General features: G+C 37.3%; 1 protein-coding gene across 7 annotated transcripts in view; it reads left to right on the top strand.

Annotated features, from left to right (window-relative positions):
• The window catches only part of NOX4 (NADPH oxidase 4), a 202,004-nt gene that overhangs the window by 30,609 nt on the left and 148,090 nt on the right, over positions 1–23,305 (top strand). For 5 of the 7 annotated variants that reach the window (XM_051820907.2, XM_002708641.5, XM_070076639.1 and 2 more), the window contains 3 exons: positions 13,722–13,832; positions 15,751–15,835; positions 22,503–22,600. In XM_051820907.2, the coding sequence (XP_051676867.1) occupies positions 13,722–13,832; positions 15,751–15,835; positions 22,503–22,600 (294 nt within the window). The remainder of the gene's footprint in view (positions 1–13,721; positions 13,833–15,750; positions 15,836–22,502; positions 22,601–23,305) is intronic. The other 2 variants (XM_070076632.1, XM_070076634.1) reach the window with 1 other exon arrangement.

Genomic DNA, 23,305 nt, shown 5'->3' with positions numbered 1-23,305 from the left:
CTAGATCAATTTTTGTGTGTGTGCACGGCCAGGGGCCAGGATGCTGGTAATAACTTTTGCTGACTTTTTAACTACATGCCCAGCATATCACTAAATGTGGTATATGGTTGCTTAGTGCTTAAAATTACCCCTTGTGGTAAGTGTATTATTTAAAATTTTACGAATGAGGAAAATGGGACTGGGATAGGGCAGGAGAATTAACTCAGGACACACGGGAAGTAAGAGCTTCAGTCTCCGGTTTCCCTGACTTCCAGTTGCATTCTTAAACAGTGCTTGCCGAAGCTTGCCACAGGGCATGAGAACCCCACCTCAGACCTAAATAATCAGAGTTTTTTTTTTAAATAGTCCACCAGGTGAGTTCCACGCAGTTAGATGTGGGATGCCCTTGTAATGATTTATACAGGATGGCAGGAAAAAGCATTGGTTGGGTAAAAATATAAGCAGCCGAAAGACCAGGAGAGAATTGTGGTTTGGAAAGAATACTGCAAAAAGTGTTTGAATTCTTTGTATTCTGGGTGGTAATGTGTGGTTGGGGAAATGACATAGTGAAGCTAAGGTGGTCTGGGTTGCTAACCTTAATTCTCTACAAGCTGCCAAGGTAAGGAATAGCAAAAAGAAGGCTGGACTGGATGATTCCTTTATGTAAATATTTATTTTTATTTATTTGAAAGGCAGAGTTAGAGAGAAAGAGAGAGAGAGAGAGAGAGAGAGAGAGAGAGAGAGAGAGAGAAATCCTCCATCTCTTGGTTCACTCCCCAAATGGCTATAACAGCCAGGACTGGGCAAAGCTGAAGCCAGGAGCCAGGAACTTCTTCTGGGTATCCCATATGAGTGCAGGGGCCCAAGCACTTAGGCATTCTTCTGTTGCTTTCCCAGGCACATTAGCATGGAACTGGATTGGAATTGGAACAGCAGGTCTTGAACTGGTGCTCATATGTGATGCTGGCAATGCAAGTGGAGGCTTAACCCACTACACCACAACACCAGGCCCTGCGTGATTTCTAAACCAGTGAAAGGCTATAGCTCTGACTCTAAAACTTGTACGAATTAAGTATCATATGAGCTCATTTGATCTATTAAAAATATTTCCTTGGGAAAGAAGAGTAAAAAATGATCTTAATGAGAACAAATTTACGTATTTTAGAAAAACAAATATCACATCAAAATTTATTTTACAGTGAGTTAAAAATAATTATACTAGGAGCCAGTGCTGTGGCGCAGAGGGTTAAAGCCCAAGCTTGTAGTGCCAGCATCCCATAGGGGCAACGGTTCGAGTCCTATTGAGCTCTCTACTATAGCCTGGGAAGGCAGTAGAAGATAGCCCAAGTACTTGGGCCCTTGCACCCTCAAAGAAGGCTAGGAAAAAGCTCCTGGCTCCTGGTTTCAGATTGGCACAGCTCTAACCATTGAAGCCATCTGGGGAGTGAATCAGTGAAAGGAAGACCTCTCTCTCTCTCTCTCTCTCTGGCTCTACCTCTATCTTTAACTATTTAAATAAATAAAAAGATAAATCTTTTAAAAAGCTAATGATCCTAAGGAAACTTACTCAGATACAAAAAAATACAGACTTTAGAAAATGCAATGAAATTAAGAAATGAAGTCAAATTAGCTTCAACATGCAGTGACTTTGAACAGCCCTTTTATCAGCTGTTGAAGAACAGTTTTTTTTTGTTGGTTTTGTTTTGTTTTTTTTTTTTTTTTTTTTACAGTGCAAATTGTTGTACTCTTTACTTAGTATAGAGTTAGTCTTATGTGTATAAAGTTAATTGAAAATGGATCTTAGTGGAGAATGGAACTGGGAATAGGAGAGGGAGGTGGAGGAGGGATGGGAGAGCAGGTATGGTGGGAAGAATCGCTGTATTCCTAAAGTTGTAACTTATGAAATACATGAAGTCTGTATTCCTGAAATAAAAGGTTTCTTTGGTGGGAAAAATAAATAAAAAATAAATAAATAAAAGTAGTACAGAGAGCAAATGTTATAGCAATGAGTGGCTACATAAAAAAAAAAAAAAATAAAGATTTCACCAACCCAACCCTACAACTCACAGACTGAGAAAAGCAACAATAAACCAAACCCCAAATTAGTAGAAGTAACACAATAAACAAACCACAGAGCATAAATAATACAGTATAAATAAAATAGAAAGTAAGAAAACAATATAAAACATTAATGAAAAGTTGGCTTTTCAAGAAGATAAAATTTCCAAAAACTTCAGGTAGACTGAAGAAAAAGAAAAACCAAATAAATATGTAAAAGCAAACATTACAACATACTGGAGAAATACAAAGGTTTATTAGGGACCACCAAGTATAACTATTTGCCAGTAAATTGAAGACTAGAAGAAATGAGTATGTTTCTAGCACATATAATCTACCAAACTTGAACTTGCACAGATCAGTAACTAGTAATAGGATGGACTCAGTAATAAGAATCTTTCAACATAGAAAAGGCCAGGACCAATAGCTTACCTGTTGAATGCCTATTTTTTCTAAGTCTATTACAAAATATTGAATGAAATCTTTCAAATTCATTCTGTGAAGCTGTCATTACCCTGATACCAAAACCAAACATGGACACAATGTGAGTATAGACCAATATCCCTAATGAACTGGACGTAAAACTTTTTAATAGAATTCAAGTAAAGTAGAACCAACAACACCTTAGAAAGATCAAGTGGGTTTTATTCTAGGGAAATAAGGATGTTTCAACATGCACATTGATAAATGCAATACATCTCACCAACAGAATGAAGAGTCAAAACCAGATGATCATCTCAATAGACACAGAAAAAGCATTTGATAAAATCCCACAATGCTTCATGATAAAATTCCTAAAAATATTTGGTAGACTATATGTGTCTTATTTTGTTGATGTATTTGTTGAATATATTTTGTTGAATGTATTTCAACAAAATAAGGGCTATGCATGACAAGCCTACATTCTACATCATATTGAATGGCAAAAAGTTGAAAGTCGTTCTTCTAAGATCAGGGATAAGATAAAGATATTCAGTTTCAATACTTTTCTAAATACAGTACAAGAAACCTTAGAGCATTAAGATGAGAAAGAAATAAAGAATATAAAAATGAGAAAGGAAGAGATCAAATTATCCCTGTTTTCATACAATATGAACATTCATGGTATATATTAGAACTGAGAAGTTCAGGAATGTTATATGATACAAAATTCATATGTAAAATCAGTATTATTTTTATATAGTAATAACAAAGTCACCAAGAAATATATCAAGAAATCAAACCCATTCACATCGCTATAAAAATAAAATGCTGAGGAATAAATTTAACCAATAAGTGCATGATCTTTATAATGAAAATTACAAAGCACTCATAGAAATTGAAGAGAACACAAAAAACTGAAAGACACCTCATGTTTGTATGCTGGAAGAATGAATGTGTTAAAATGCCAAAGTACTCTTATATTCAAGCTACAAATTCAATGAAATTCCTCTTAAAATACCAGTGATATTCTTCACTGAAATAAAAAATGTTACTAGAATTTGTGTGGTACCACAAAAATCCCCGTATAACCAAAGGAATCCTGAGCAAAATGAACATAGCTGGAAGCATTATAATGTCTGACTTCAAATCTCACTACAGTTACAGTTACAGTGTGAAAGTAACCACAACAAAATGAGATAGGCATTGAAACAGACACATAGAGTAGTGGAAAAGAATAGAGAACCAAACATTGAATCGGTTGTAAATACCAACAGAATAGAGAACTCAGTATTAAATCAGTTGAAAATACAAGCTGATTTTCAAAAAAAGCAGTAAGAACATAAACTGGAGAAAGGAAAGTATCTTCAGTAAATGGTGATGGAGATTTATATGCAGAAGAAACTAGGCCTCCATCTCTTACCCTTTATGAAAATCAACTTAAAATGCATCAGTGACTCAGATACAAGACCCAACACTGAAACTAACCAGAAGACAACATAGGTAGAAAACTTCAGGATATTCGTTTGGGCAAAGACTTTCTCAATATGAACACCAAAGCACAGGCCACAAAAGCAGAAATTGGCAAATGATATTACATCAAAATTGACAGCTTTTGGCCATCAACAGAATGAGAAGAGAACCTACAGAATAGGGTAAAATATTTACAAGGTATTCATTTAACAAGGTATTAATATATAATTGATAATATATAAGGAACTCCAATAATAGTAAAACAACAGTCTAGTTAAAAATGGGCAAATGTCCTGAATAGACATTTCTCAAAAGAGGATATAGAGTTGTCCAACAAGTATATGAAAAATTGCTAAACATGACTAATCATCAGGGAAATGGAAATCAAAACCACAATGAGTATCATCTGACTCATACAAAAAAAATAATAAAAGATGACCAAGATGCAGAGAAAGGAGAGCTTTCAAACACTTGGTCGGAATGTAAGTTAGTACAGCCACTATGGAAAACTCTGCGGAGGTTTTTCAAAAAACTGGAAATGGAACTACCATATACTGCATCAGTCTCACTAGTGAGTTATGTATCCAAAAGATTTTAAATCAGTATGAAATTAATTAATTGTACTGGCATGTTTATTGCATCACTGTTCATAGTAGCCAAGATGTGAAATCAACCTAGGTTTCATCTGTGGGTGCATGGTTAATGAAAAACTGATTTACACACACTCACACAGACACACACACACAATGGAATGTTGTGTAGCCATAAAGAAGTTTTTAAACTTACTTATTTGGAAGAGTGACAGAGAAAGAGGGAGAGACAGAGAGAGAGAGATCGATCTTCCATCCCCCAGATCACTACCCAAATGGCCGCAATGGCTGGTGCTGAGCCAGGCCGAAGCCATGCACGGGGAACTCCAAATGGGTCTCCCTCCTGAGGGACAGGGGCCCGTGTCCTTAGGCAATCATCTGCTGCTTTCCTGGGAGCATTAGTAGGGACTGTATCAGAAGTGGAGCATTGAAACTGGAACTGGCATTTTGATATGGGATGTCAGTTGCTTCCCAAGTGGCAGCTTAACTGGCCTTGCCAAAATGCTAGCCTCAGGAATTTAATTCTATCATTTGCAACTACATGGACAGAACTGAAGACATTATGAGAAATGAAAAAAGGCAGACACACAAAGACAAAGACTGCATGTTCTCACTTATACATGGAAGCTAAAGTTGATCTCAGAAACGTGGAGAAGAGAAGAGTGGTCACCAGAGCCTGGGGAGTATATGAGGAAGGGGGATGGACAGAGGATGGTTCATGGGACATGGGTGTAGTTGGATAGGAGGAATAGCTTCTGATGTGCTACAGCATAGTAGTGTAACTAAGGTTGACAACGGTTAACTTTGTATTTCAAAATCCTAGTAGAAATAATTTTGAATGTTACCAATACAAATAAATGGCTTATGTCTGGTGTGATATATTCACCAAATACCTTGGTTATTTTATACTGTGTTCACATTTGAAATTATATTATATTGAAATGTCACAGTGTACCACCAAAAAAGAAAACATGGTTACTATGTATCAACTTAAAAATGGCCAAGAGTAGGGCCTGGATTTTGTTAAGCCTTTACCTATGACTCCAGTATCGCATATGAGCACCGGTTTGAGTCTTGGGTGATCCACTTACCGATCCAACTGCCTGCTAATGTGCCTGGGAAGGCAGCAGCAGGTGGCTCAAATGCGTGGGCCTCTGCCACATTAGGGACCCAGATGGAGTTTTAGGCTTCTGGCTTCTTCCTGTGATAGCCATTTGGGGAGTGACTGCTGATGGAAGATTGATTTCCCTCTCTGTCTGTAACTGTGCCTTTCAAATAAACAAATCTTTAAAAACTAAATAAACTAAATAAATACGTAGGCAAAGGGACAACTTTATAGCAAGAATTTGAGAGGCAATGATTTAGGGTTAGCATAAAGAATACATGAATGGGATAGGGAGTCATACGACTTTCACCTTCAGTTTTTCATTGGCTGTCCTAGGAAAACTATTACCTAGAGTGAAGTTTTTGACTATGGAAATGCTTTTGTCTCTGTAAGACTTCAAACAATGTGTAGGTTAACTTTGGGTGCTGTCAGTGAAGGGATTTAAATGTTGAATGGGATGTTGACCATGCATTTTCAGTTTTCCAATCTTAGAATTATGATTTAGCAAAATAAACATACTGGTATGTAAAATATTTGGCCAAAGTTGAGTCCATTCTATATATAAAAAGACTTGTGTAATTAGCTTAAAATGTAAATCCTGTTTCTTTTTTTTTTTTTAAAGATTTATTTCATTTATTTGAAAGACAGAGTTACAGAGAGAGGTAGAGACAGAGAGAAAAGTTCCATCTGCTGGTTCACTCCCCAGATGACGGAAATAGCTGGAGCTGCGCCAATCCAAAGCCAGGAGCTAGGAGCTTCCTCCGGGTCTCCCATGCGGGTACAGGGGCCCAAGGACTTGGGCCATCTTCTACTGCTATTTCGGGCCGTAGCAGAGAGCTGGATCGGAAGAGGAGCAGCCGGGACTAGAACTGGGGTCCATATGGGATTCCGGTGCCTCAGGCCAGGGTTTTAACCCACTGCGCCACAGCGCTGGCCCCTAAACCTTGTTTCTAACAGAATTTCACTGATCTGATGATTAGCTACACAAAGTAACATAATCGACAAAATTCTTCCTCTCAGTATGTTCTCCATACTTCATTGAGGGTAATGATTACTAAGTACTAACCTCTTTGTACCACTCCCCTGCTTAAAACAACATCATTCTGTGCTGTGTTCTGATTGTGCCTCCCCACCTCTCTCCCTGTGTTGAAATTGTAACCCCCAAAGTGATCATATTAGGACCTGGAGGCCTTATGGTGATAATTGGGATTAGTGTCCTTATAAAACAGGTGTCTTGGAGCTGGCGCTGTGGCGTAGTGGGTAGATCCACTGTCTGCATGCTGGCATTCCATATGGACACTGGTTCGAGACCCAGCTGCTCCACTTCTGATCCAGCTCTCTTCTATGGCCTGGGAAAGCAGTGGAGGATGATCCAGTTGGGCCCCTGCTTCTGCGTGGGAGGCCTGGAAGAAGCTCCTGGCTCCTGGCTTCTGATTGGTGCATCTCCGGCTGTTGCGGTCAGTTGGGGAGTGAACCAGCGAATGGAAGACCTCTGTCTCTCTGTAACTCTGACTTACAAGTAAATAAATAAGTCTTAAAAAAAAAAAAAAAAAACAAAACAGGTGTCTGAGCACTCACTATGCTAGGACACAGGGAGAAGATGTCCTAACCAACCAGACACCAAATCTGCCTTCATCTTGCACTTCCCAGCTCTGTGGAAAAATGTTGCTTATTAGCCACCCAATTTATAGTATTTTGTTATGGCACCTCAAGCAAATTAGGATAAAGACGCATTTTTAACATAGTATGCAAGATCTATGGTATACACAGACACACACACACACCATTCCACTTGTCACAGCTTGTTTCCCATGCTATCTTCTCCGGTGAATGTCTTTCTTACTCCCACATGATTTCTACACTCAGTTTTCAGATTTCAGCTTACTTTTCACTGAATTTGATCATTATATGACATCTACATGTATCAAAATACATTGTATGCTATAAATATGCAAAATTATTGTGTGTCAATCAGAAACAAAATAGAGCCAAAGAAAAAAATAAACCTGATTCAATCCCAGACATTCCCTCGTTAAATACTATCACATTAGGTCTTCGGGCTTCAGTAAGCGAATTTTTGGGGGATAGCACATTTGGTTGTAACAAGGTCTAAGCTATGTTTCCTTTGTACCTCCTTTAAGATATGTTTGAGGGAGTGGCACAGTGGTCAGGATGCTGCTTGGGATGCCCACATCCCGTATGGGAGTGCCAGGGTTTGGGTACCAGTTTTGCTTTCAGTTCCAACTTCCACTGATTTCCACCTTGGCTCAAGTATTCTCTCAAGAATACCTGGGTCCCCATGTGGGAGACTGCGACTGAGTGTAGGCTCCCAGGTTTGGCCTGGCCCAGTCCCAGCTGTTCAGGACAGAGATCCAAAGATATCTCTGTCTCTGTTTCCCTCCCTGCCGTTCAAATAGTAATTAATTAATTAACTTAAAAAGTTAATTTAAAGAATAAAAACATTTATAATTTTAAAAGTTACGTATAGAATTTTCTGTTAATTATGTGTGGTAGGCCTTGACAGGTGGGAACTGAGATGTGGGAAAAAAAGCAGTGCGAGCTACTGACAACTTATTTGACATAATTTGAAAGCGCTAGAGTACCATTAAAAGGAAATCATTCAAGTAGAGTAGGCCAGGCAGAAACGTCAGGGAAATCATTTCTTTTTAGTGACCAGTTGAGGGAGCTGATACTCATGAAGTTCATGGAATAATAATGAATAAGTGACAGAAATAAATTTCCCTGTAGTAGCAGATAAAATGTTTCCTTGTCATTGTGTCACTTGAATATAAATTTGTCTCCAATTTATTCTCTCTACTGCTCCAAACAAGGGAGTTTTGCATTGTGATAACCCAGTAAAAACAGGCTTTGTTAGTTTGAAGAACTAAGTATTTCAGGAACAAATGTGTATGAGGACATGTGTCCTTGGTAACATTTCCAGTTGGATTTTGCAGCATCATGGGAAGAATTGGAATGTCAAAATAAACTCCATTTATCCCAGGGGAACCCATAAAGCCACTTTGAATTGAATTACTGTGTGATGTGATGTAAGCACAACAATAAAACACTTCCAGAGATACAATAAATAGTTAGACAGTAAAATTGATCTTCTGTATATAAAGATAATAGAAAATGAATCTTGATGTGAATGGAAGGGGAGAGGGAGCGGGAGAGGGGAGGGTTGTGGGTGGGAGGGACGTTATGGGGGGGGGGAGCCATTGTAATCCATAAGCTGTACTTTGGAAATTTATATTCATTAAATAAAAGTTTAAAAAAATAGTTAGACAGTAAAGAAACCTAAGAATTTTCTGTCAGACATTAATCCCAAAGGAAATATATATAATTTTTGTGTATCTCTTAGATTGTAAACTCTTCTTATAGATTGTAACTGATATTTTTAAAGGAATCATTACCCTACTACATTAAAGTTGCAAAAAAATTATCTAAGATCCTTTGAGCTAGAATTTTCTTATATGCAAAATGTAAGATGAAAAGACATGACAATTATTCTGTTTCTCTGAGACATCAATAAACAATAAAACCCCACTGCTTTCAAATGATAATAACTTTGCCCTTTGAGGAGAGAAATATATATTTGGCATTATTTAGATAGTCCAGAAAGGATTATATCTATTGTTCTACTTAATAGTGTATTTATGGAAATGTGTCCTTAAGGAATTGTAACTTCTTATGTAGAAACAGCCTAACTGGACATATTATTTACTTTTTATATCAATCACTGAAAATGACTACTTTCCTGACAAATGCTACTTATTACCATTATTTTCCTTTCAGAAGCAGTATTTCATATGTTGACAATAAACACTGTATAACAGACCTATTATTTTACCAGTAGTTACAGTGAGAATCTTAGGGGCAAGAAGAAATTCAAGATAGGAAAAGCATCTGTTTACATGGATTCTTTGAAAAATAGGTTGCATAAATGAAGCACAGCTGATTTGGGATGTTGCATTTAATGGTAACCCAGAGAATATTGTTGCAGTTATTATTAATAAGTAGCATTTATTGAGTTGTTGTCATTTGACGAGCATTGAAAAAAGTACTTTACATACACATTTGTTTAAATGGATAAAATCTAATTACTAATAGTTATTTCTTTCTAATCTAGTTTACTGATTTACATATGACCCTTGTTTATATACCCCAATTATAATATAATGAATACCCATGGATTGGAACATTAGCAATAATTTACATCTAAATAATTTTCTTCCATCCCGTCTTCAAGGCATTATCATTATTCTGGATTTTGGGTTCCTCATTTCTCTGCCACTGAAAAATTAACTTTATTAATTTTAATGTATTGCTTGTTTTGCTTAATTTTGAACTTTTTACATCTTGAGATATCTTTGTCTATGCTTATGTCCAAAAGATTCACCAACTCATTTTGTATTTTATATGTAAGTCCTTACACCAGGTACTAATGTTTCTTGGTAGTCTGAATTAGGGATAAAATTTAATTTTTTCCCTAAACATAACTAGTTTTCCCCTTTATTAAGTAGGTTCTTTCCCCACTAATCTACCTTGCATCTTTGTCACATGGCATAGTTCACTATAAATGAAGTTCAGTTTGTGAGTCCACATTTTGTTTCATTGGTCTCATTATCTATACTCAACAAACACACTGTAAATTTCTATAACTTTATAATAAGTCATGTTAAAGGGAGGCCAAATCCTTCATTCTTCTTTGTAGTGTTGTAGTTTCCTTTTGCTGCTTTGCGTTTCTATGAACATTTTAAAGTCAATTTGTCAAATTACATGAAAAATTTCTATTGGCATTTTGATTAGAGTTGCATTGCATTTTGGAATCAATTCTGGGAGATTGGCCTTGTTACAATATTGTCTTCCTATAGAAAACTTGTTATACCATATATCTAATTAGATCATTTCTTAGGTTTTTTTTGGTTTGCTTTTTACATACAAATTCTGCATTTGTTTTGTTAGATTTTTCCTAGATAATTTATAATTTTTGATTCTTGTATAAAATCAAATATTTAAAAATTTATTTTAAAAATATTTGTTGCTATTATACAATATAGCCAGTCTTTTTATGTGGACTATATATTCAGCCACTGCAGTATGCTTTCCCTATAATTTATATTAATTTGTTTATAGGGTTTTTGGATTTTTTTATGTACTTGTCTTTCTTATCTTTTTGTATTCTATTTTGTTGAATCTCATTGTTATTTTCTAAGTCACATTCTTCAGTAAGTTTTACATTTACTTGGTCTAATACAAGCTTTAAGTCTCTAATTTTCCGGTTTTTAAATTATTGAAATACTACACTTAATTTTTTACCAATATCTGTTAATTGCACTCTTGGAATGATCAGTGTAACAATGTATTGATACTAGTTTTATGTCCCATTATAGAGAAAAATTTTCATAAAGATTTTTATTTATTTATTTGAAATTAAGAGCTGTAGGGAGGGGGAAAGGCAGAAAGAGAGAGAGAGAAAGAGAGAGAGAGAGAAGAGTGACAGAGATATCTTCCATCCACTGGTTCACTCTATAGATGGCTGCAAAGGCCATGGCTGGGCCAGGCCAAAGCCAGGAGCCAGGAGCTTCATCTGTGTCTCCCAAGTGGGTGGCAGGGGCCCAAACATGTAGGTCATCTTTTGTTGCTTTTCTCAGGCCATTAGCAGGGAGCTGAATCAATAGCAGAGGACCAGGGACATGAACCAGTGCCAATATGGGATGCCGCCATCACAGATGGTGGCTTTGTCCACTACACCTTGATGACAGCCCCTATAGAGAGAAATTGTATAACTTGGTTATGGCCATACAGATACTAAATGACATGACTGGATATCTCATAAAAAAGACCTGTTTGGTTCTAAAATCTTTACTTTTAATGATCTGCTACCATGAATTAGAATCAATACTGGCCATTCAATACCAGCTTTTTGGTATAAATCTTAGCTTATGAGGCTTGAAATTTTTCACAATGCCATGATAAAAGTACAGCTCCATTTCAATGTGTTAGTTCTGTATTGGTGTTTTACCAAGTTATCACAAACATAGTAGCTGAAAATAATACAGTTCGAAGCAGGCATTTGGGCACTTTGGGTTAAGCTACCGTTTGGGAAGCCTACACCCATATTGGAATTGCTAGGTCACATCCAAGCTTCTCTGCTTCTGATCCAGCTCCCTGCTAAGGCACTTGAGAAGCAGCAGACGACAGCCCAAGCACTAGTGGCCCTGCCACCCATGTGGGGGCCTTGAATAGATTCCATGTCTCCTTGCTTTGACCTGGTTTAGCCCTGGATGCTACTTTCTTTCGGACATTGACCCAACAATTGAAGATCTCTCTCTCTCTCGCTCTCGCTCTTTCTCTCTCTCTCTCGGTGAGTGTGTGTGTGGGTCTCTCTGTGTGTGTTTGTGTGTGTCTGTATCTCTTTGTGTTTAAAAGTGGCTCATTCCCAAATGCCTGCTATAACTGGGGCTGGTTCCAGACAAAGCTAAGAGCCAGGAACTCAATCTGGGTCTCTCTAGTGAGTGGCAGGGACCCACTACCCTCTGAGAGGAATAACCTGCTGCCTCCCAAGGTGTACACTTAGTAGAAAGCTGAGACAGAAATGGAGGCATGGCTGATATCCAGACATTCCTATATGGTGTCCCATGTGGCCTACCCCATACATTTATTAGCTTTCAGTTCTGAAGGTTTGAAGTCTAGCAGGACCCAGCTGATTTCTTTCCTGAATTTTGCATGGTTGAAAGCAAGATGTCCACTGGTTCTTATTGGGAAGTCCTGTGAAGAATCTACTTCTAGGATTATTCACATTATGGCAGAATATATTTCTTTGCAAATATAGTACTGTAATATTCTCATTTGTTTTAATATGAAGATAATATCTTAAATTAGCTATAACCAAGTGAAAATCATGCTTAAAAAAAACTGACATATTGTTCTCCTGAGGCATCCCCAAACATAAGAATTTCAGTTTTCAAGTTGGCATCTTTTTTAAGATAGATCATTTGTGACAACATTGTTGAACCCAGAGGACATTACGTTAAGTGAAATAAGCCGGGCACAGAAACACAAATTCTCTCAGTTGTATTAGCAGTCTTAAAAAGTTGGACTCATAAAAGTAGAGAGGAGTATATTGGTTATTAGAGAATGAAAAGTGAATAAGGAAAGGAAGATGTTGGTCAAAGTGTACAGAATTTCAGTTAGGCAGGAGAAATAGGTTCTGGTGAAAACATTGTGATTTTAGTTAATATATTGTATATTTTATGCTAGTGAGAAGAGTGGATTTTAAATATTCTTACCACAAATAGTAAGTCTTTTAGGCAATAGATATTTTGCTAGACGGATGTGATTATTCTGCAACTATACATGTAATGAAACTTCATATTGTATCCCTAAGTGTACGCAATTATTTTCCAACTAAAAATAAAACTTAAAAAATGATGGGAAATAATGCCAAAATACATTCTAATGCTAGAGATGTGGAAATCAATGGGAGCATTTATGACAGTGGCGTCTTTCCTAGTTTGGGGTCAGCGAAGAGAGATCTAGAGGAGTAGTGCTTAATATGAAATGGGAACCATTAGTAGAGTTTGTGACATGAAGAGCTTGGAGGCAGGAGAGTGTAAAGGAGAAGATTGTTCAGAGGCTGAGGATATTCCAGCAAGAGATAACATAAGTGGAAAAAAAAAAACTTCTTTTTAAACTCTTCTGATCTTATCAGTGCACAAAGGATCTGACATTTCGCAGTGTGCAGGTACAGAATATACCAAGACTCTCTAGGGCTCTCAACACCTAGAAGAGTACAATGAGGGCAGAACAAGAAATTGACCTTGCCTTGGAAGAATGCACTCAGATGATTCTAACACTAGTGGAAATGAGAGTGCTAAGTTTTATGAGGGTGTAGAGTGAAAAGAAATGTTTTCTTTGGGGGCTTTTAGGTGAGAAGAAATGGGATTTTTATTCAACACTCTTGAAAAAGCTGACATTTGACATAATCCTTAAAGGAAGAGCAGGGTAAGACCTGCAGCATGTTGGTCCAGGTCAGGATGCTTACGGTTTATTTTGTCCTCCACTGTGTTTTGACCCTTGCCTTATTTGTTCAGCTAGGATTGTGTCTAAGCAGAGCCTCCGCATCTGTTCTTAACCTCAATTGCAGCCTCATCCTTTTACCCATGTGCCGAACACTCCTGGCTTACCTTCGGGGATCCCAGAAGGTAAGAAAAGCAAAAACAAAACAAACAAACAAACAAAACAAAAACAAAAACAAACCCAAAAAACTAGGCCACAGATTCCATTGAATAAAAGTTACCATTCTTCTCAGTTTTCATGGTCTGAATTTTGGCTGGAGTGATCACTTCAAAGCTGATATTAAGAGCCTGTCAAGTTGACCCGTGACCTGTTGGACAATAAGATCAGGGGACAGCAGAAATATTGTCAACAGTGGTTTTACTTCTGTCTCACCATCCCACATACACAATCACAAATCCTTACAGTGGTTATGCAACCAAATATTGTTAGTCCATTTTTATACATGAGAAATCTGAGGCATAGACATTTAAGTAACTTAGCCAAAATTGTGAGAACAGTGAATGGTAGAGCTAAGATCGACACCAGTTCCTGTTAGAACATGTGTCATTGAGATCCTTTATTTTCACTTGGTCAAAGGCAAGTTAGATCAAGTGAGCAAACTAGAGCCTTGTGGCCTTTGAGCAATACATAGAGTTATTGCTGATATTGGCAACATATCTCTGCTTAATGCAGATACCTATTTTGAGGTGTGTAATATGTGTGCAAAAGACATTCTGATTAGTGACATCAAATGTGGTATTTATTGTCATAAAATGAAGGATGTAAATGGAAAAGTACTTTAATTCTGTTGAAACTCAGCTGAAATTCCTTTTTGTGTTCAATTATTCCATTGTACGTATTTGAGTGTGTTTACTCTTCTCTAAGATAGCAAGGTACTGTTAGGTAGATACTGATATTTGAAAAAAGAGTTCCTAAAATGAGGTTGCTTTCATGTTCTGTGAAGTTCATACGTATAGTTCTGCTCTTGTAAAACTTCTCAGTCTTTCCATGTAATTGTATTTGTTATATTTGGGAACTCTACTTTCAATGCAATGATTTATGGAAATAACTCTTTCCTTAGGTAGTCTCCAGTTGTAAAAAGCTAGGTTTTGATCCCTGTGGCTGGCCATTGGCTCAACATGAAGAAAAAAGAAGATAAGGGTTAGGAAATGAAAAATTCCCACCTAAGTCTCTCAGTACTTAATAAATCTTAAAGAAGTACACTTAAAGTACACTTTAAGTGCTACTTAAAGAAGTATTCAGAGATGTTTGGCATTTTGCTTTTCTATAAGATGAATCAGGCATTTTAAAAACAGAGATGAGATTGCTTCCTTTATGTTTTACTACAGAAAGAGAGCATACATATATTGTCAAATTCATACATTCTAGAAATATTCAAAATAATCAGAGAAATATTTCCTAATCTTAGTCTGCCAGAAAAATCTCTGATGACAATTGGGGGTACAGATTGCAGAAACATTAACATACAGTGCCATTAATTTTGAACAATGGAGGAATATAGTATAGTTCATGTTTCATAACTTTTTCCCTTAGCAATATAAAGTTGCATATCTTTCTATATTGATGACATAGTTGTCAGACATTCCTTTTAATGGTTAGAATATTCCAGTGTCTAAATATATCATGATTCATCTCACCATTTTTTTAAAAATTAACTAACTTGAAAGGCAATGAGAGAGAGAGAGAGAGAGAGAGGAGAGACTGCTAGTTCACTTACAAAATGCTTGAAATGGCCAGGACTTGGCCAGGCCACTGAACTCAGATCTCCCACATGGGTGACAGGAACCCAATTTCTGGAACTGTCACTGCTGCCTACCAGGGTGTACATTAGCAGGAAGCTGGAGTCAAGAGTCAGGGAACCTGAGTGCTCTGATAAGGGCATCTTAAGTGAGACCGGATGTGCACATCTCACCAACGTTTGATTAATAAGCTTCTGTCTTATTTTAACAGTTCTGATATAATAAGCAATCCTATGGTGAAAAACTTTGTACATATATCTTATTTATTGTAACATTTTTACTACATTAAACTATTTTTATTTAGGTCCCAAGCAGGAGAACAAGAAGAGTGTTGGATAAGAGCAGAACATTCCATATAACTTGTGGTGTCACTATCTGTATTTTCTCAGGTGAGAAAGCTAAAAGATATGAAATCTTTTGTGAGAATTACATATTTTACTAATGCTAAAATGTATAATTTTATTGTTTTATGAATTATTCATGTCACCAACTTGAGATTTTCTTATTTGATAGCCAAGTTTACTTTTCTATGGGTTTAAATATGATTGTCTAGGGGTTGCTGCAGAAAATGGTTGTGTCTTACGACTGTTTACAAAATTTCACTCCCAAGCTGATAACAACTATTTCCTGAAAGCAAATAATTTTATTTAGAAAAATTATACTAGAGCTTTTAAGCTCTAAAAATAATGATATGATATGAGTTTAAATGCATGAAAATTAGCATGTGAAACGATCACTTAGAGAGTATGATTCCAGCCCAAACTATATTTAATAAATATTTCCTTGATATTAATGCTTGGATGGAAAACATCCAAATATGTGAATTTTATCCTATTCTATTTTAAGTTAAAAATAAAATATTTGTTTGTAGAAGGCATTTTAGTTTTTAAGAACTTATTTGTTTATTTGAAAATGGAGAGAGAGAGATCTTTCATCTGTTGGTTCACTCCCTAAATACCTACAACAACATCTGGAGCTAAATCACACTGAAGCCAGGAGCCCAGAATTCAATCCATCCTTCCCACGTGGGTAGCAGGGACTCAGGTGCTTGAGCCAACTGCTGCCTCCTGGGATGTGCATTAGCAGGAAGCTGGATTGGAACTGGAACCGAGACTTGAACCTAGGGACTCTGATATGAGATATGGTGACTTAGCTGCTGGCCAAATGCTCACAGCATTAAGAGACATTTCAAAATAAATTTTTATATTGAGAATTTTTATTATATTTTTCAAACGTTTGGCATAGAAACAATTAACATAGTGATTAAGTATATGGACTCTGGGATTGCATAGGTTCTATCTCCAGCTGCCCTTCTGCCTGACTATATGATAGTGCTTCTTTAATCCTCTGTTTTTTGTAACTGTGATCTGGATTAATAGTAGCAGTTAGCTCATAGTTTCAAGGTTAAAATGAGAAAGTACATGTGAGTTCTTAGAATAGTGACCTTAAGTTACAATCTCAAGGGTTAATTTTCTTGCAGCATGGCACTTAACGTTTTCACCTGGTCAGTGTTTGATGTGATATAGCTGTTTTGATACTAAGATTATTTTTACCTGACATTTATTGTGTGGTCATTTTTTATATTTATTTATTTGAAAGAGTTACACAGAGAGAGGGAGATCCCCCCCCCCCCCCCCCCCGCACACACACACAGAGAGAGAGAGGGGGAGAGAGAGAGAGAGAGAGAGAGAGAGAGAGAGAGCCAGCTTACATCTACTGGTTCACTCTTTAGTGGCCCCAAAGGCCAGGGCTGGGCCAGGCTAAAGCCAGGAGCCAATAGCTTCATCGGGATCTCCCACGTGAGTGGCAGGATCCCAAGCACTTAAGCCAGCTTCCTGTGCTTTTCCCAGGCCACTATTAGGGATCTGGATCAGAAGTGGAGCAGCTGAGGCATGAACAAGCACCCATAAGGGATACCGATGTTCCAAGTGGCAGCTTTACCCACCATGCCACAGTGCTGGTCCCTTTTGTGACAATTTCAACTAGGCAGTGTTTTGATACAGCTGTTAGTAAGAAATCATTGAACTTTCAGGTACTTAAAGGTTGCCCAGAGACAAGCTTTTGGCACAGTCTTTAAGACACCACTTGGGGTGTTGGCAACCTATATTGGAGAGCCTGGTTTGAGTACTGGCTCTTACTCAAGTTCCAGCTTCCTGCTGATGCACACCCTGGGGGGCAGTAGGTGATGGCATTAGAGTTGGGTCACAGCCACTCCTAGCTCCATTCCAACTGTTGTGGGTTTTGGGCGAGTGAACAAGCAGATGGGAGATCCCTGTTGTTCTGCCTTTCAAATAAATTAATTAAAAATTGACTAACATTGTTGAAGCAGACATGGTCACTATATATCTCTGAACATCTTTCCACTGGTAGAAGGGTTGAGATTGAACTCAGAGATGTGATAGAAACTCCAGTGCAGCTCAAGGCTGAGTAATGAGGAAGAGCCTAGTATGAGTTAAGGATGAAGGGTGTGATGAGGGATAGGGATGGATTTTGGCAAGGGAGAGTGAAAAGTCAGAAATGGAAGAGGATTAGGAGACTTTGACATATTCAGTATTTTGCTTGTTCTAAACTGTAGTTGTGTCCAAATATTCTGGTTCAATTGGGGAGTAACCAAGAAGCTGGATATTGCAAAGCATTACTGTGGGGGAGTAGTTTCCAGAGGGTTTGCATTTGGCTACCCATTAGTGGTCTGTCTGGCTAAATTAGCTTTTCTTACCATACTTTTCTTTCTATAAAATAAAGATGATTCTATCAAACCTCATTGTTTTGTTATGACAATTAAAAAAGAAAATCCATTAAAAGTACTTGGCATAGTTTCCTGCAAACCTCTTAAATAAGAAACTCTAAACCCCATTGACATAAAAGACTTTTTGAAAGTAAGTACGTCCCCTAAGGATTTATCCCATATAATTGTTATATAGGATTTATTTTCAGGGGAATTCAAAAATACTGACAATTGTTCAAAGTTATTCTTGCATGCATGAGCCACAAAGTGTTTATTTAACATATAAGCCTTTAATTTAAAATGAAGAGGTTGTTTATTTATTTTATTATACATTTCAGTATTGATGAAGCTATAGAACAGAGTTTTGAGTGAGTAATATTTTATGCCTGTGCCACGTTGAATCTCACCAAGATATTCTTTGTTTTACTTCTTGGAAATCTGTCCTTATTGTTAGTTAACTAAATCCCAACTTGCTGTTTACTTTTAATTATTTGTTTATTTTTTATTTTTATAAGGGAACAAACTTCAGGTTTTTCATATATAAAGTATTAAGAAGCATAATGATACTTCCTACCCCCCACTCTTCCTAAAAACTAAAAATGATTTTTAAGCATAAATTTAGGTTCATAGCAAAATTAAGAAGAAAACACCTACATTACTCATATGCTCGTTGTTCTCAGATATACGTAATATTTGCCATTATCAACAATGCCCACCAGGATTATGCAGTTTGTTACCCTTAATGAATCTGTATTGATTGGCACATCGTTATCAAAGTCTATGATTTACATTAGGTTTTGTTTTGTAAATTCTATGGGTTTGGACAAGTGCATAATGACACAATTATACTATCATATATGGTAAATTTCACTGTCTTGAAAATCTTCTGTGTTTTGCCTATTCATTCTCTCTCCTCTTTAATCCCGGGCAAGCACTGATCTTTTTGCTCTCTCTCTAGTTTTGTCTTTTCAATAAATGCATATAGTGGGTGTCACACAATATTTAGGCTTTTCAGATTAATGTAAGTTTCCTCCATTTCTTTTCATGGATTGATAGGTCATTTCTTTTAATATTGAATAATATCCCCAAAACTGGATATTTTAGAGTTTATCCATTTATCTGGTAGAGAACATATTTATTGTTTCTAACTTTTGATAATTTTTAATAAGGCTGCTATAAACATCCCTGTGCAGGTTTTATTTGCATTTGCACAGAAATTTTAACTCCTTTGTATAAATACCAAGGAGTGGTCTTGCTGGATCATATAGTATGAGTATACTCAGTTTTGGTTTTTTTATGAAGATATTCATGTAGTCCCCTCTGATTCACTTGCTTTTTTTTTTTTAAGGTTTATTTATTTATTTGAAAGGCAGAGTTACAGAGAGACAGAGGCAGGGGCAGAGAGAGATCTTCCATCCACTGGTTCACTCCCCAAGTGGCCGCAACGGCTGGAGCTGGACTGATCCAAAGCCACAAGCCAGGAGCTTATTCTGAGTCTCCCATGCAGGTGCAGGGACCCAAGCACCTGGACCATCCTTCACTACTTTCCCAGGCCAAAGCAGAGAGCTTGATCAGAAGTGGAGCAGCTGGGTCTCAAACAGGTGCCCATATGGGATGCCAACACTGCAAGCAGAGGCTTCACCCTCTACACCATAGTGCTGGCCCCAGTATATTAGTTTTGTAAGAAACCATCAAACTGTTTTCCAAAGTGGCCATACCATTTTTCATTCCCACCAGCAAAGAGTAAAATTCCTGTTGCTCTGTGTCATTGGCAACATTTGATGCTGCCAGTGTTCTAGATTTTAGACTTTCTAGTGGGTATGTAGTAGTTTTAATTGTTTTAAATTTGTATTTTCCTCATGCTATCTAGAGTGTCTTTCCATATGCTTATTTGCTATCTATCCTGTTTGGTGAGGTGTCTATTAAGGTCTTTGGTCATTTTTTAATCAGGTAATTTGTTTTCCTTTTGTTGAATTTTAACACCACTTAAATTTTTTTAATAACAGTCCTTAATCAGATATGTATGCTGCAAATATTTTCTCCAGAATGTGGATTGGATTATCTTCTCATTGTCTTTATAGCAGCTTTCAAAGAACAGAAATTTTAAATTTTAATGAAGTCCGACTTATTGGTTACTTCTTACAGGGATTATGCCATTAGAGTTTTATCTAAAATTCATCACCAAAGCCAAGGTCCTCTACATTTTTCACTGTGTTTATCCTTTAGAGTTATAGTTTTGCTGTTACATTAGGTATATGAACTATTGATTTTTTCTGAAGGGTGTAAGGTTTATGTGTAGATGCAATTTTTTGCCTGAGGATGTTTGTTTCACAACTGTTGAAAAGACCGTTTTCTCCGTTGTATTGTTTTCGCTCTTTTGTCAATGTTCAGTTGGTTATATTTCTATGAGTCTGTTTCTGGTTTTATTGTTCTGTTCTTTTGATCTGTTTGTTCTTTCAATATTACCACTCTGTCTTGGATACTTTACCTGTATAATAAATATTGCACCTGTCCACTTTAAAACATTTTTTAAATGTACTATTTATTTGAAAGTCAGAAAGATACAGATAAAGATTTTCCCATCTATTGGTTCAGTCTCCAAATGCTCCCAACCTCTAGGGCTTGTTCAGCCCAAAGCTTGGAGCTGCCAACTCATTCTGGGCCTCCATGTGAGTTGCAGGGAACCAAGAACCTGAACCATCATCTGCTGCCTCCTTATTAGCAAGAAACTGGAATGGAAAGCAGAGCCAGGACTCAAACCTAGGGAGTCTAATATGGATATGTGTTCCAAGACTCATCTTAAACATTGTGTAAATGCCTAATCCCGTCTACTTTTATTGTGTCCCTTTCTCCCTCTAATTTGATTACTTGCAGAACCTTGTAAGTTCTTTAAATCAGTTCTAGGTTATATATTATTCTAGCCCTCTCTCATTTTCCTTGGTGTTTGTGAGCAGTTCACAATTCTTGCCCTCTTTATATCTCATGTTCTAGGCTGAAGGAGATTGTGGCATTCCAAAGATTCCAAGCCATTTCTTCTTTTTGTTCCTGAATCACGGCATTCAGTGTATTAGCATGAACTGTAATGGTTTACTAAGCAATTTCAGATCATCTCACTCATATTTCTCATTTCCATCACCATCATTTTACAGAGAAGTAAACTGAAGCTCTGTTCAACAAGCAATATTGCCAAGATCACAAGTTTTTCAGCCAGTCATCTGTTATTCACAGTGCATTTAATATGCTATTACTACACTTTAGTTCATCTAGAAGGAAAAGTTAGGAAAGAGTGAGTGTATGATGGGCCAAAACACAGATCATTTGCCCCATCCTTGTCCAAGCCCCTCAAGATCACATTCCTTTTCCCTGGCTTTTCCAAAACTAGTTGGTCTTCAAATCGCTAGCAGTTTCCTAAAAATTTATGTTTTGTATGAGCTCTGGATCAGTTGAACACTCTGCTGTATCATTGTAGGTAGGTTATTTATGCAGTGTTGATTATCATTTTCCTGAGTTGTCTCATGAAGTGGTTCCTAACACTTTTGCTACCAGGTTTAGCATTTTATGATTTAAGTTGGTTAACTATGAACAGTTTCAACTGGTTACAAGCCTTGCAGTGGGCTTATATTTTAGAGTGTGTGTCAGTGAATTATACAATATATGTAGCAGTTTTGGAGCTATGAGAGAGATGAAGGTTTGGAACAACTAGAATATTCAGTAGCTGCTTAAGTAAATAAATAGATATACATATTATTAGATACACTTTTTTTTAAAGATTTATTTATTTATTTGAAAGTCAGAGTTACACAGAGAGAGGAGAGGCAGAGAGAGAGAGAAAGAGGTCTTCCTTCTGATGGTTCACTCCCCAGTTGGCCGCAGCAGCTGGAGCTGCGCCGATCTGAAGCCAGGAACCAGGAGCCTCCTCCGGGACTCCCACATGGCTTCAGGGGCCCAAGGATTTGGTTCATCCTCTGCTGCTTTCCCAGGCCATAGCAGAGAACTGGATTGGAAGTGGAGCAGCCGGGTCTCTAATCAGTGCCCTTATGGGATGCCAGTGCTTCAGGCCAGAGCGTTAACCCACTGCGCCACAGCGCCAGCCCCATAGATACACACATTTGTAAATATGTGTGAGGGGTGAATTTTCCCTCTCACCTCAACTGATTTACTATGATTATTTAATTTCAGCCTTTGAACATTCCGTAAGCTGTTTATAGTCAGGTGTGCCTTTTTCACTTTTAAAATTTCACCTTTCAATGTAAGATTTCATTGCTTACTGACTGCTTTCCAGAGAGCAGAGATGAAACTCCCACTGACTTGCACCTGGTGTGATTCTGTAGGTGTGCATGTGGCTGCCCATCTGGTGAATGCCCTCAACTTCTCAGTGAACTACAATGAGGATTTTATTGAACTGAATGCAGCAAGATACCGAGATGAGGTGGGTGGTCTCTGTCTTCCCGTTTTCCCTTTACTTGTCATGAGATGACTAATGAGGGTCTGTGATTTTCATGGAAAATTTGTACCTTGCTGTTCCCTTTGAGTGCTTTTAAAATGCAGTTGTCAAGTTGAGTTTTATTCTTTTTCAGTAGAAAATATAGGTAATTACTATTTCGTAGTCTCTTCAACTGAAAATGGGAGTTTGCAAAGTGTCTACTTTTTATATTTGGCTGAGTTCAGATGGTTGCCACTCAGGCCTACCTTCTGACTCCCAGTAGCTCTCGTCTAATTCCTATCATTCAGCTGAGAGTGTCAGCAGTGCCATTACAGGGTAAAAATACTTTAATAACTCACATACAGTTCTTTGGAGAAAAAAGGCAGAAAAGCATGTTTATTTTGTAGATCCCAGATAATCAATATACTGATTTAAACAACATTAATGAGTTTTCATTATTCATTCTCTTTATTCACCTTTGAATAGGTGGTCTTGAGCTGAATTCTGTAGCAAGCAATATCTGATTTAGGGGTGCTTTTCTCCATGTGAAACCACTCATAAAATGAACTAGTATGTGCAGAGCGGTGGGCCAGGGCCTGGTGGATGTCTCTGGCAAAAGTCTTGTTAGGTCTCTGTTGCTCAGTGCTTCCATACGGTCTTTAGGCTCCTTTTGCTTCTCAATACCACGACTGCAGCAAATCCAAGACGCTC

The sequence above is a fragment of the Oryctolagus cuniculus genome, chromosome 1, assembly GCF_964237555.1.
Source record: "Oryctolagus cuniculus chromosome 1, mOryCun1.1, whole genome shotgun sequence".
Classification (NCBI taxonomy): domain Eukaryota; kingdom Metazoa; phylum Chordata; class Mammalia; order Lagomorpha; family Leporidae; genus Oryctolagus; species Oryctolagus cuniculus.
Note: the sequence above shows the minus strand (reverse complement) of the source record. Positions and strands in the feature narration are given on the sequence as shown.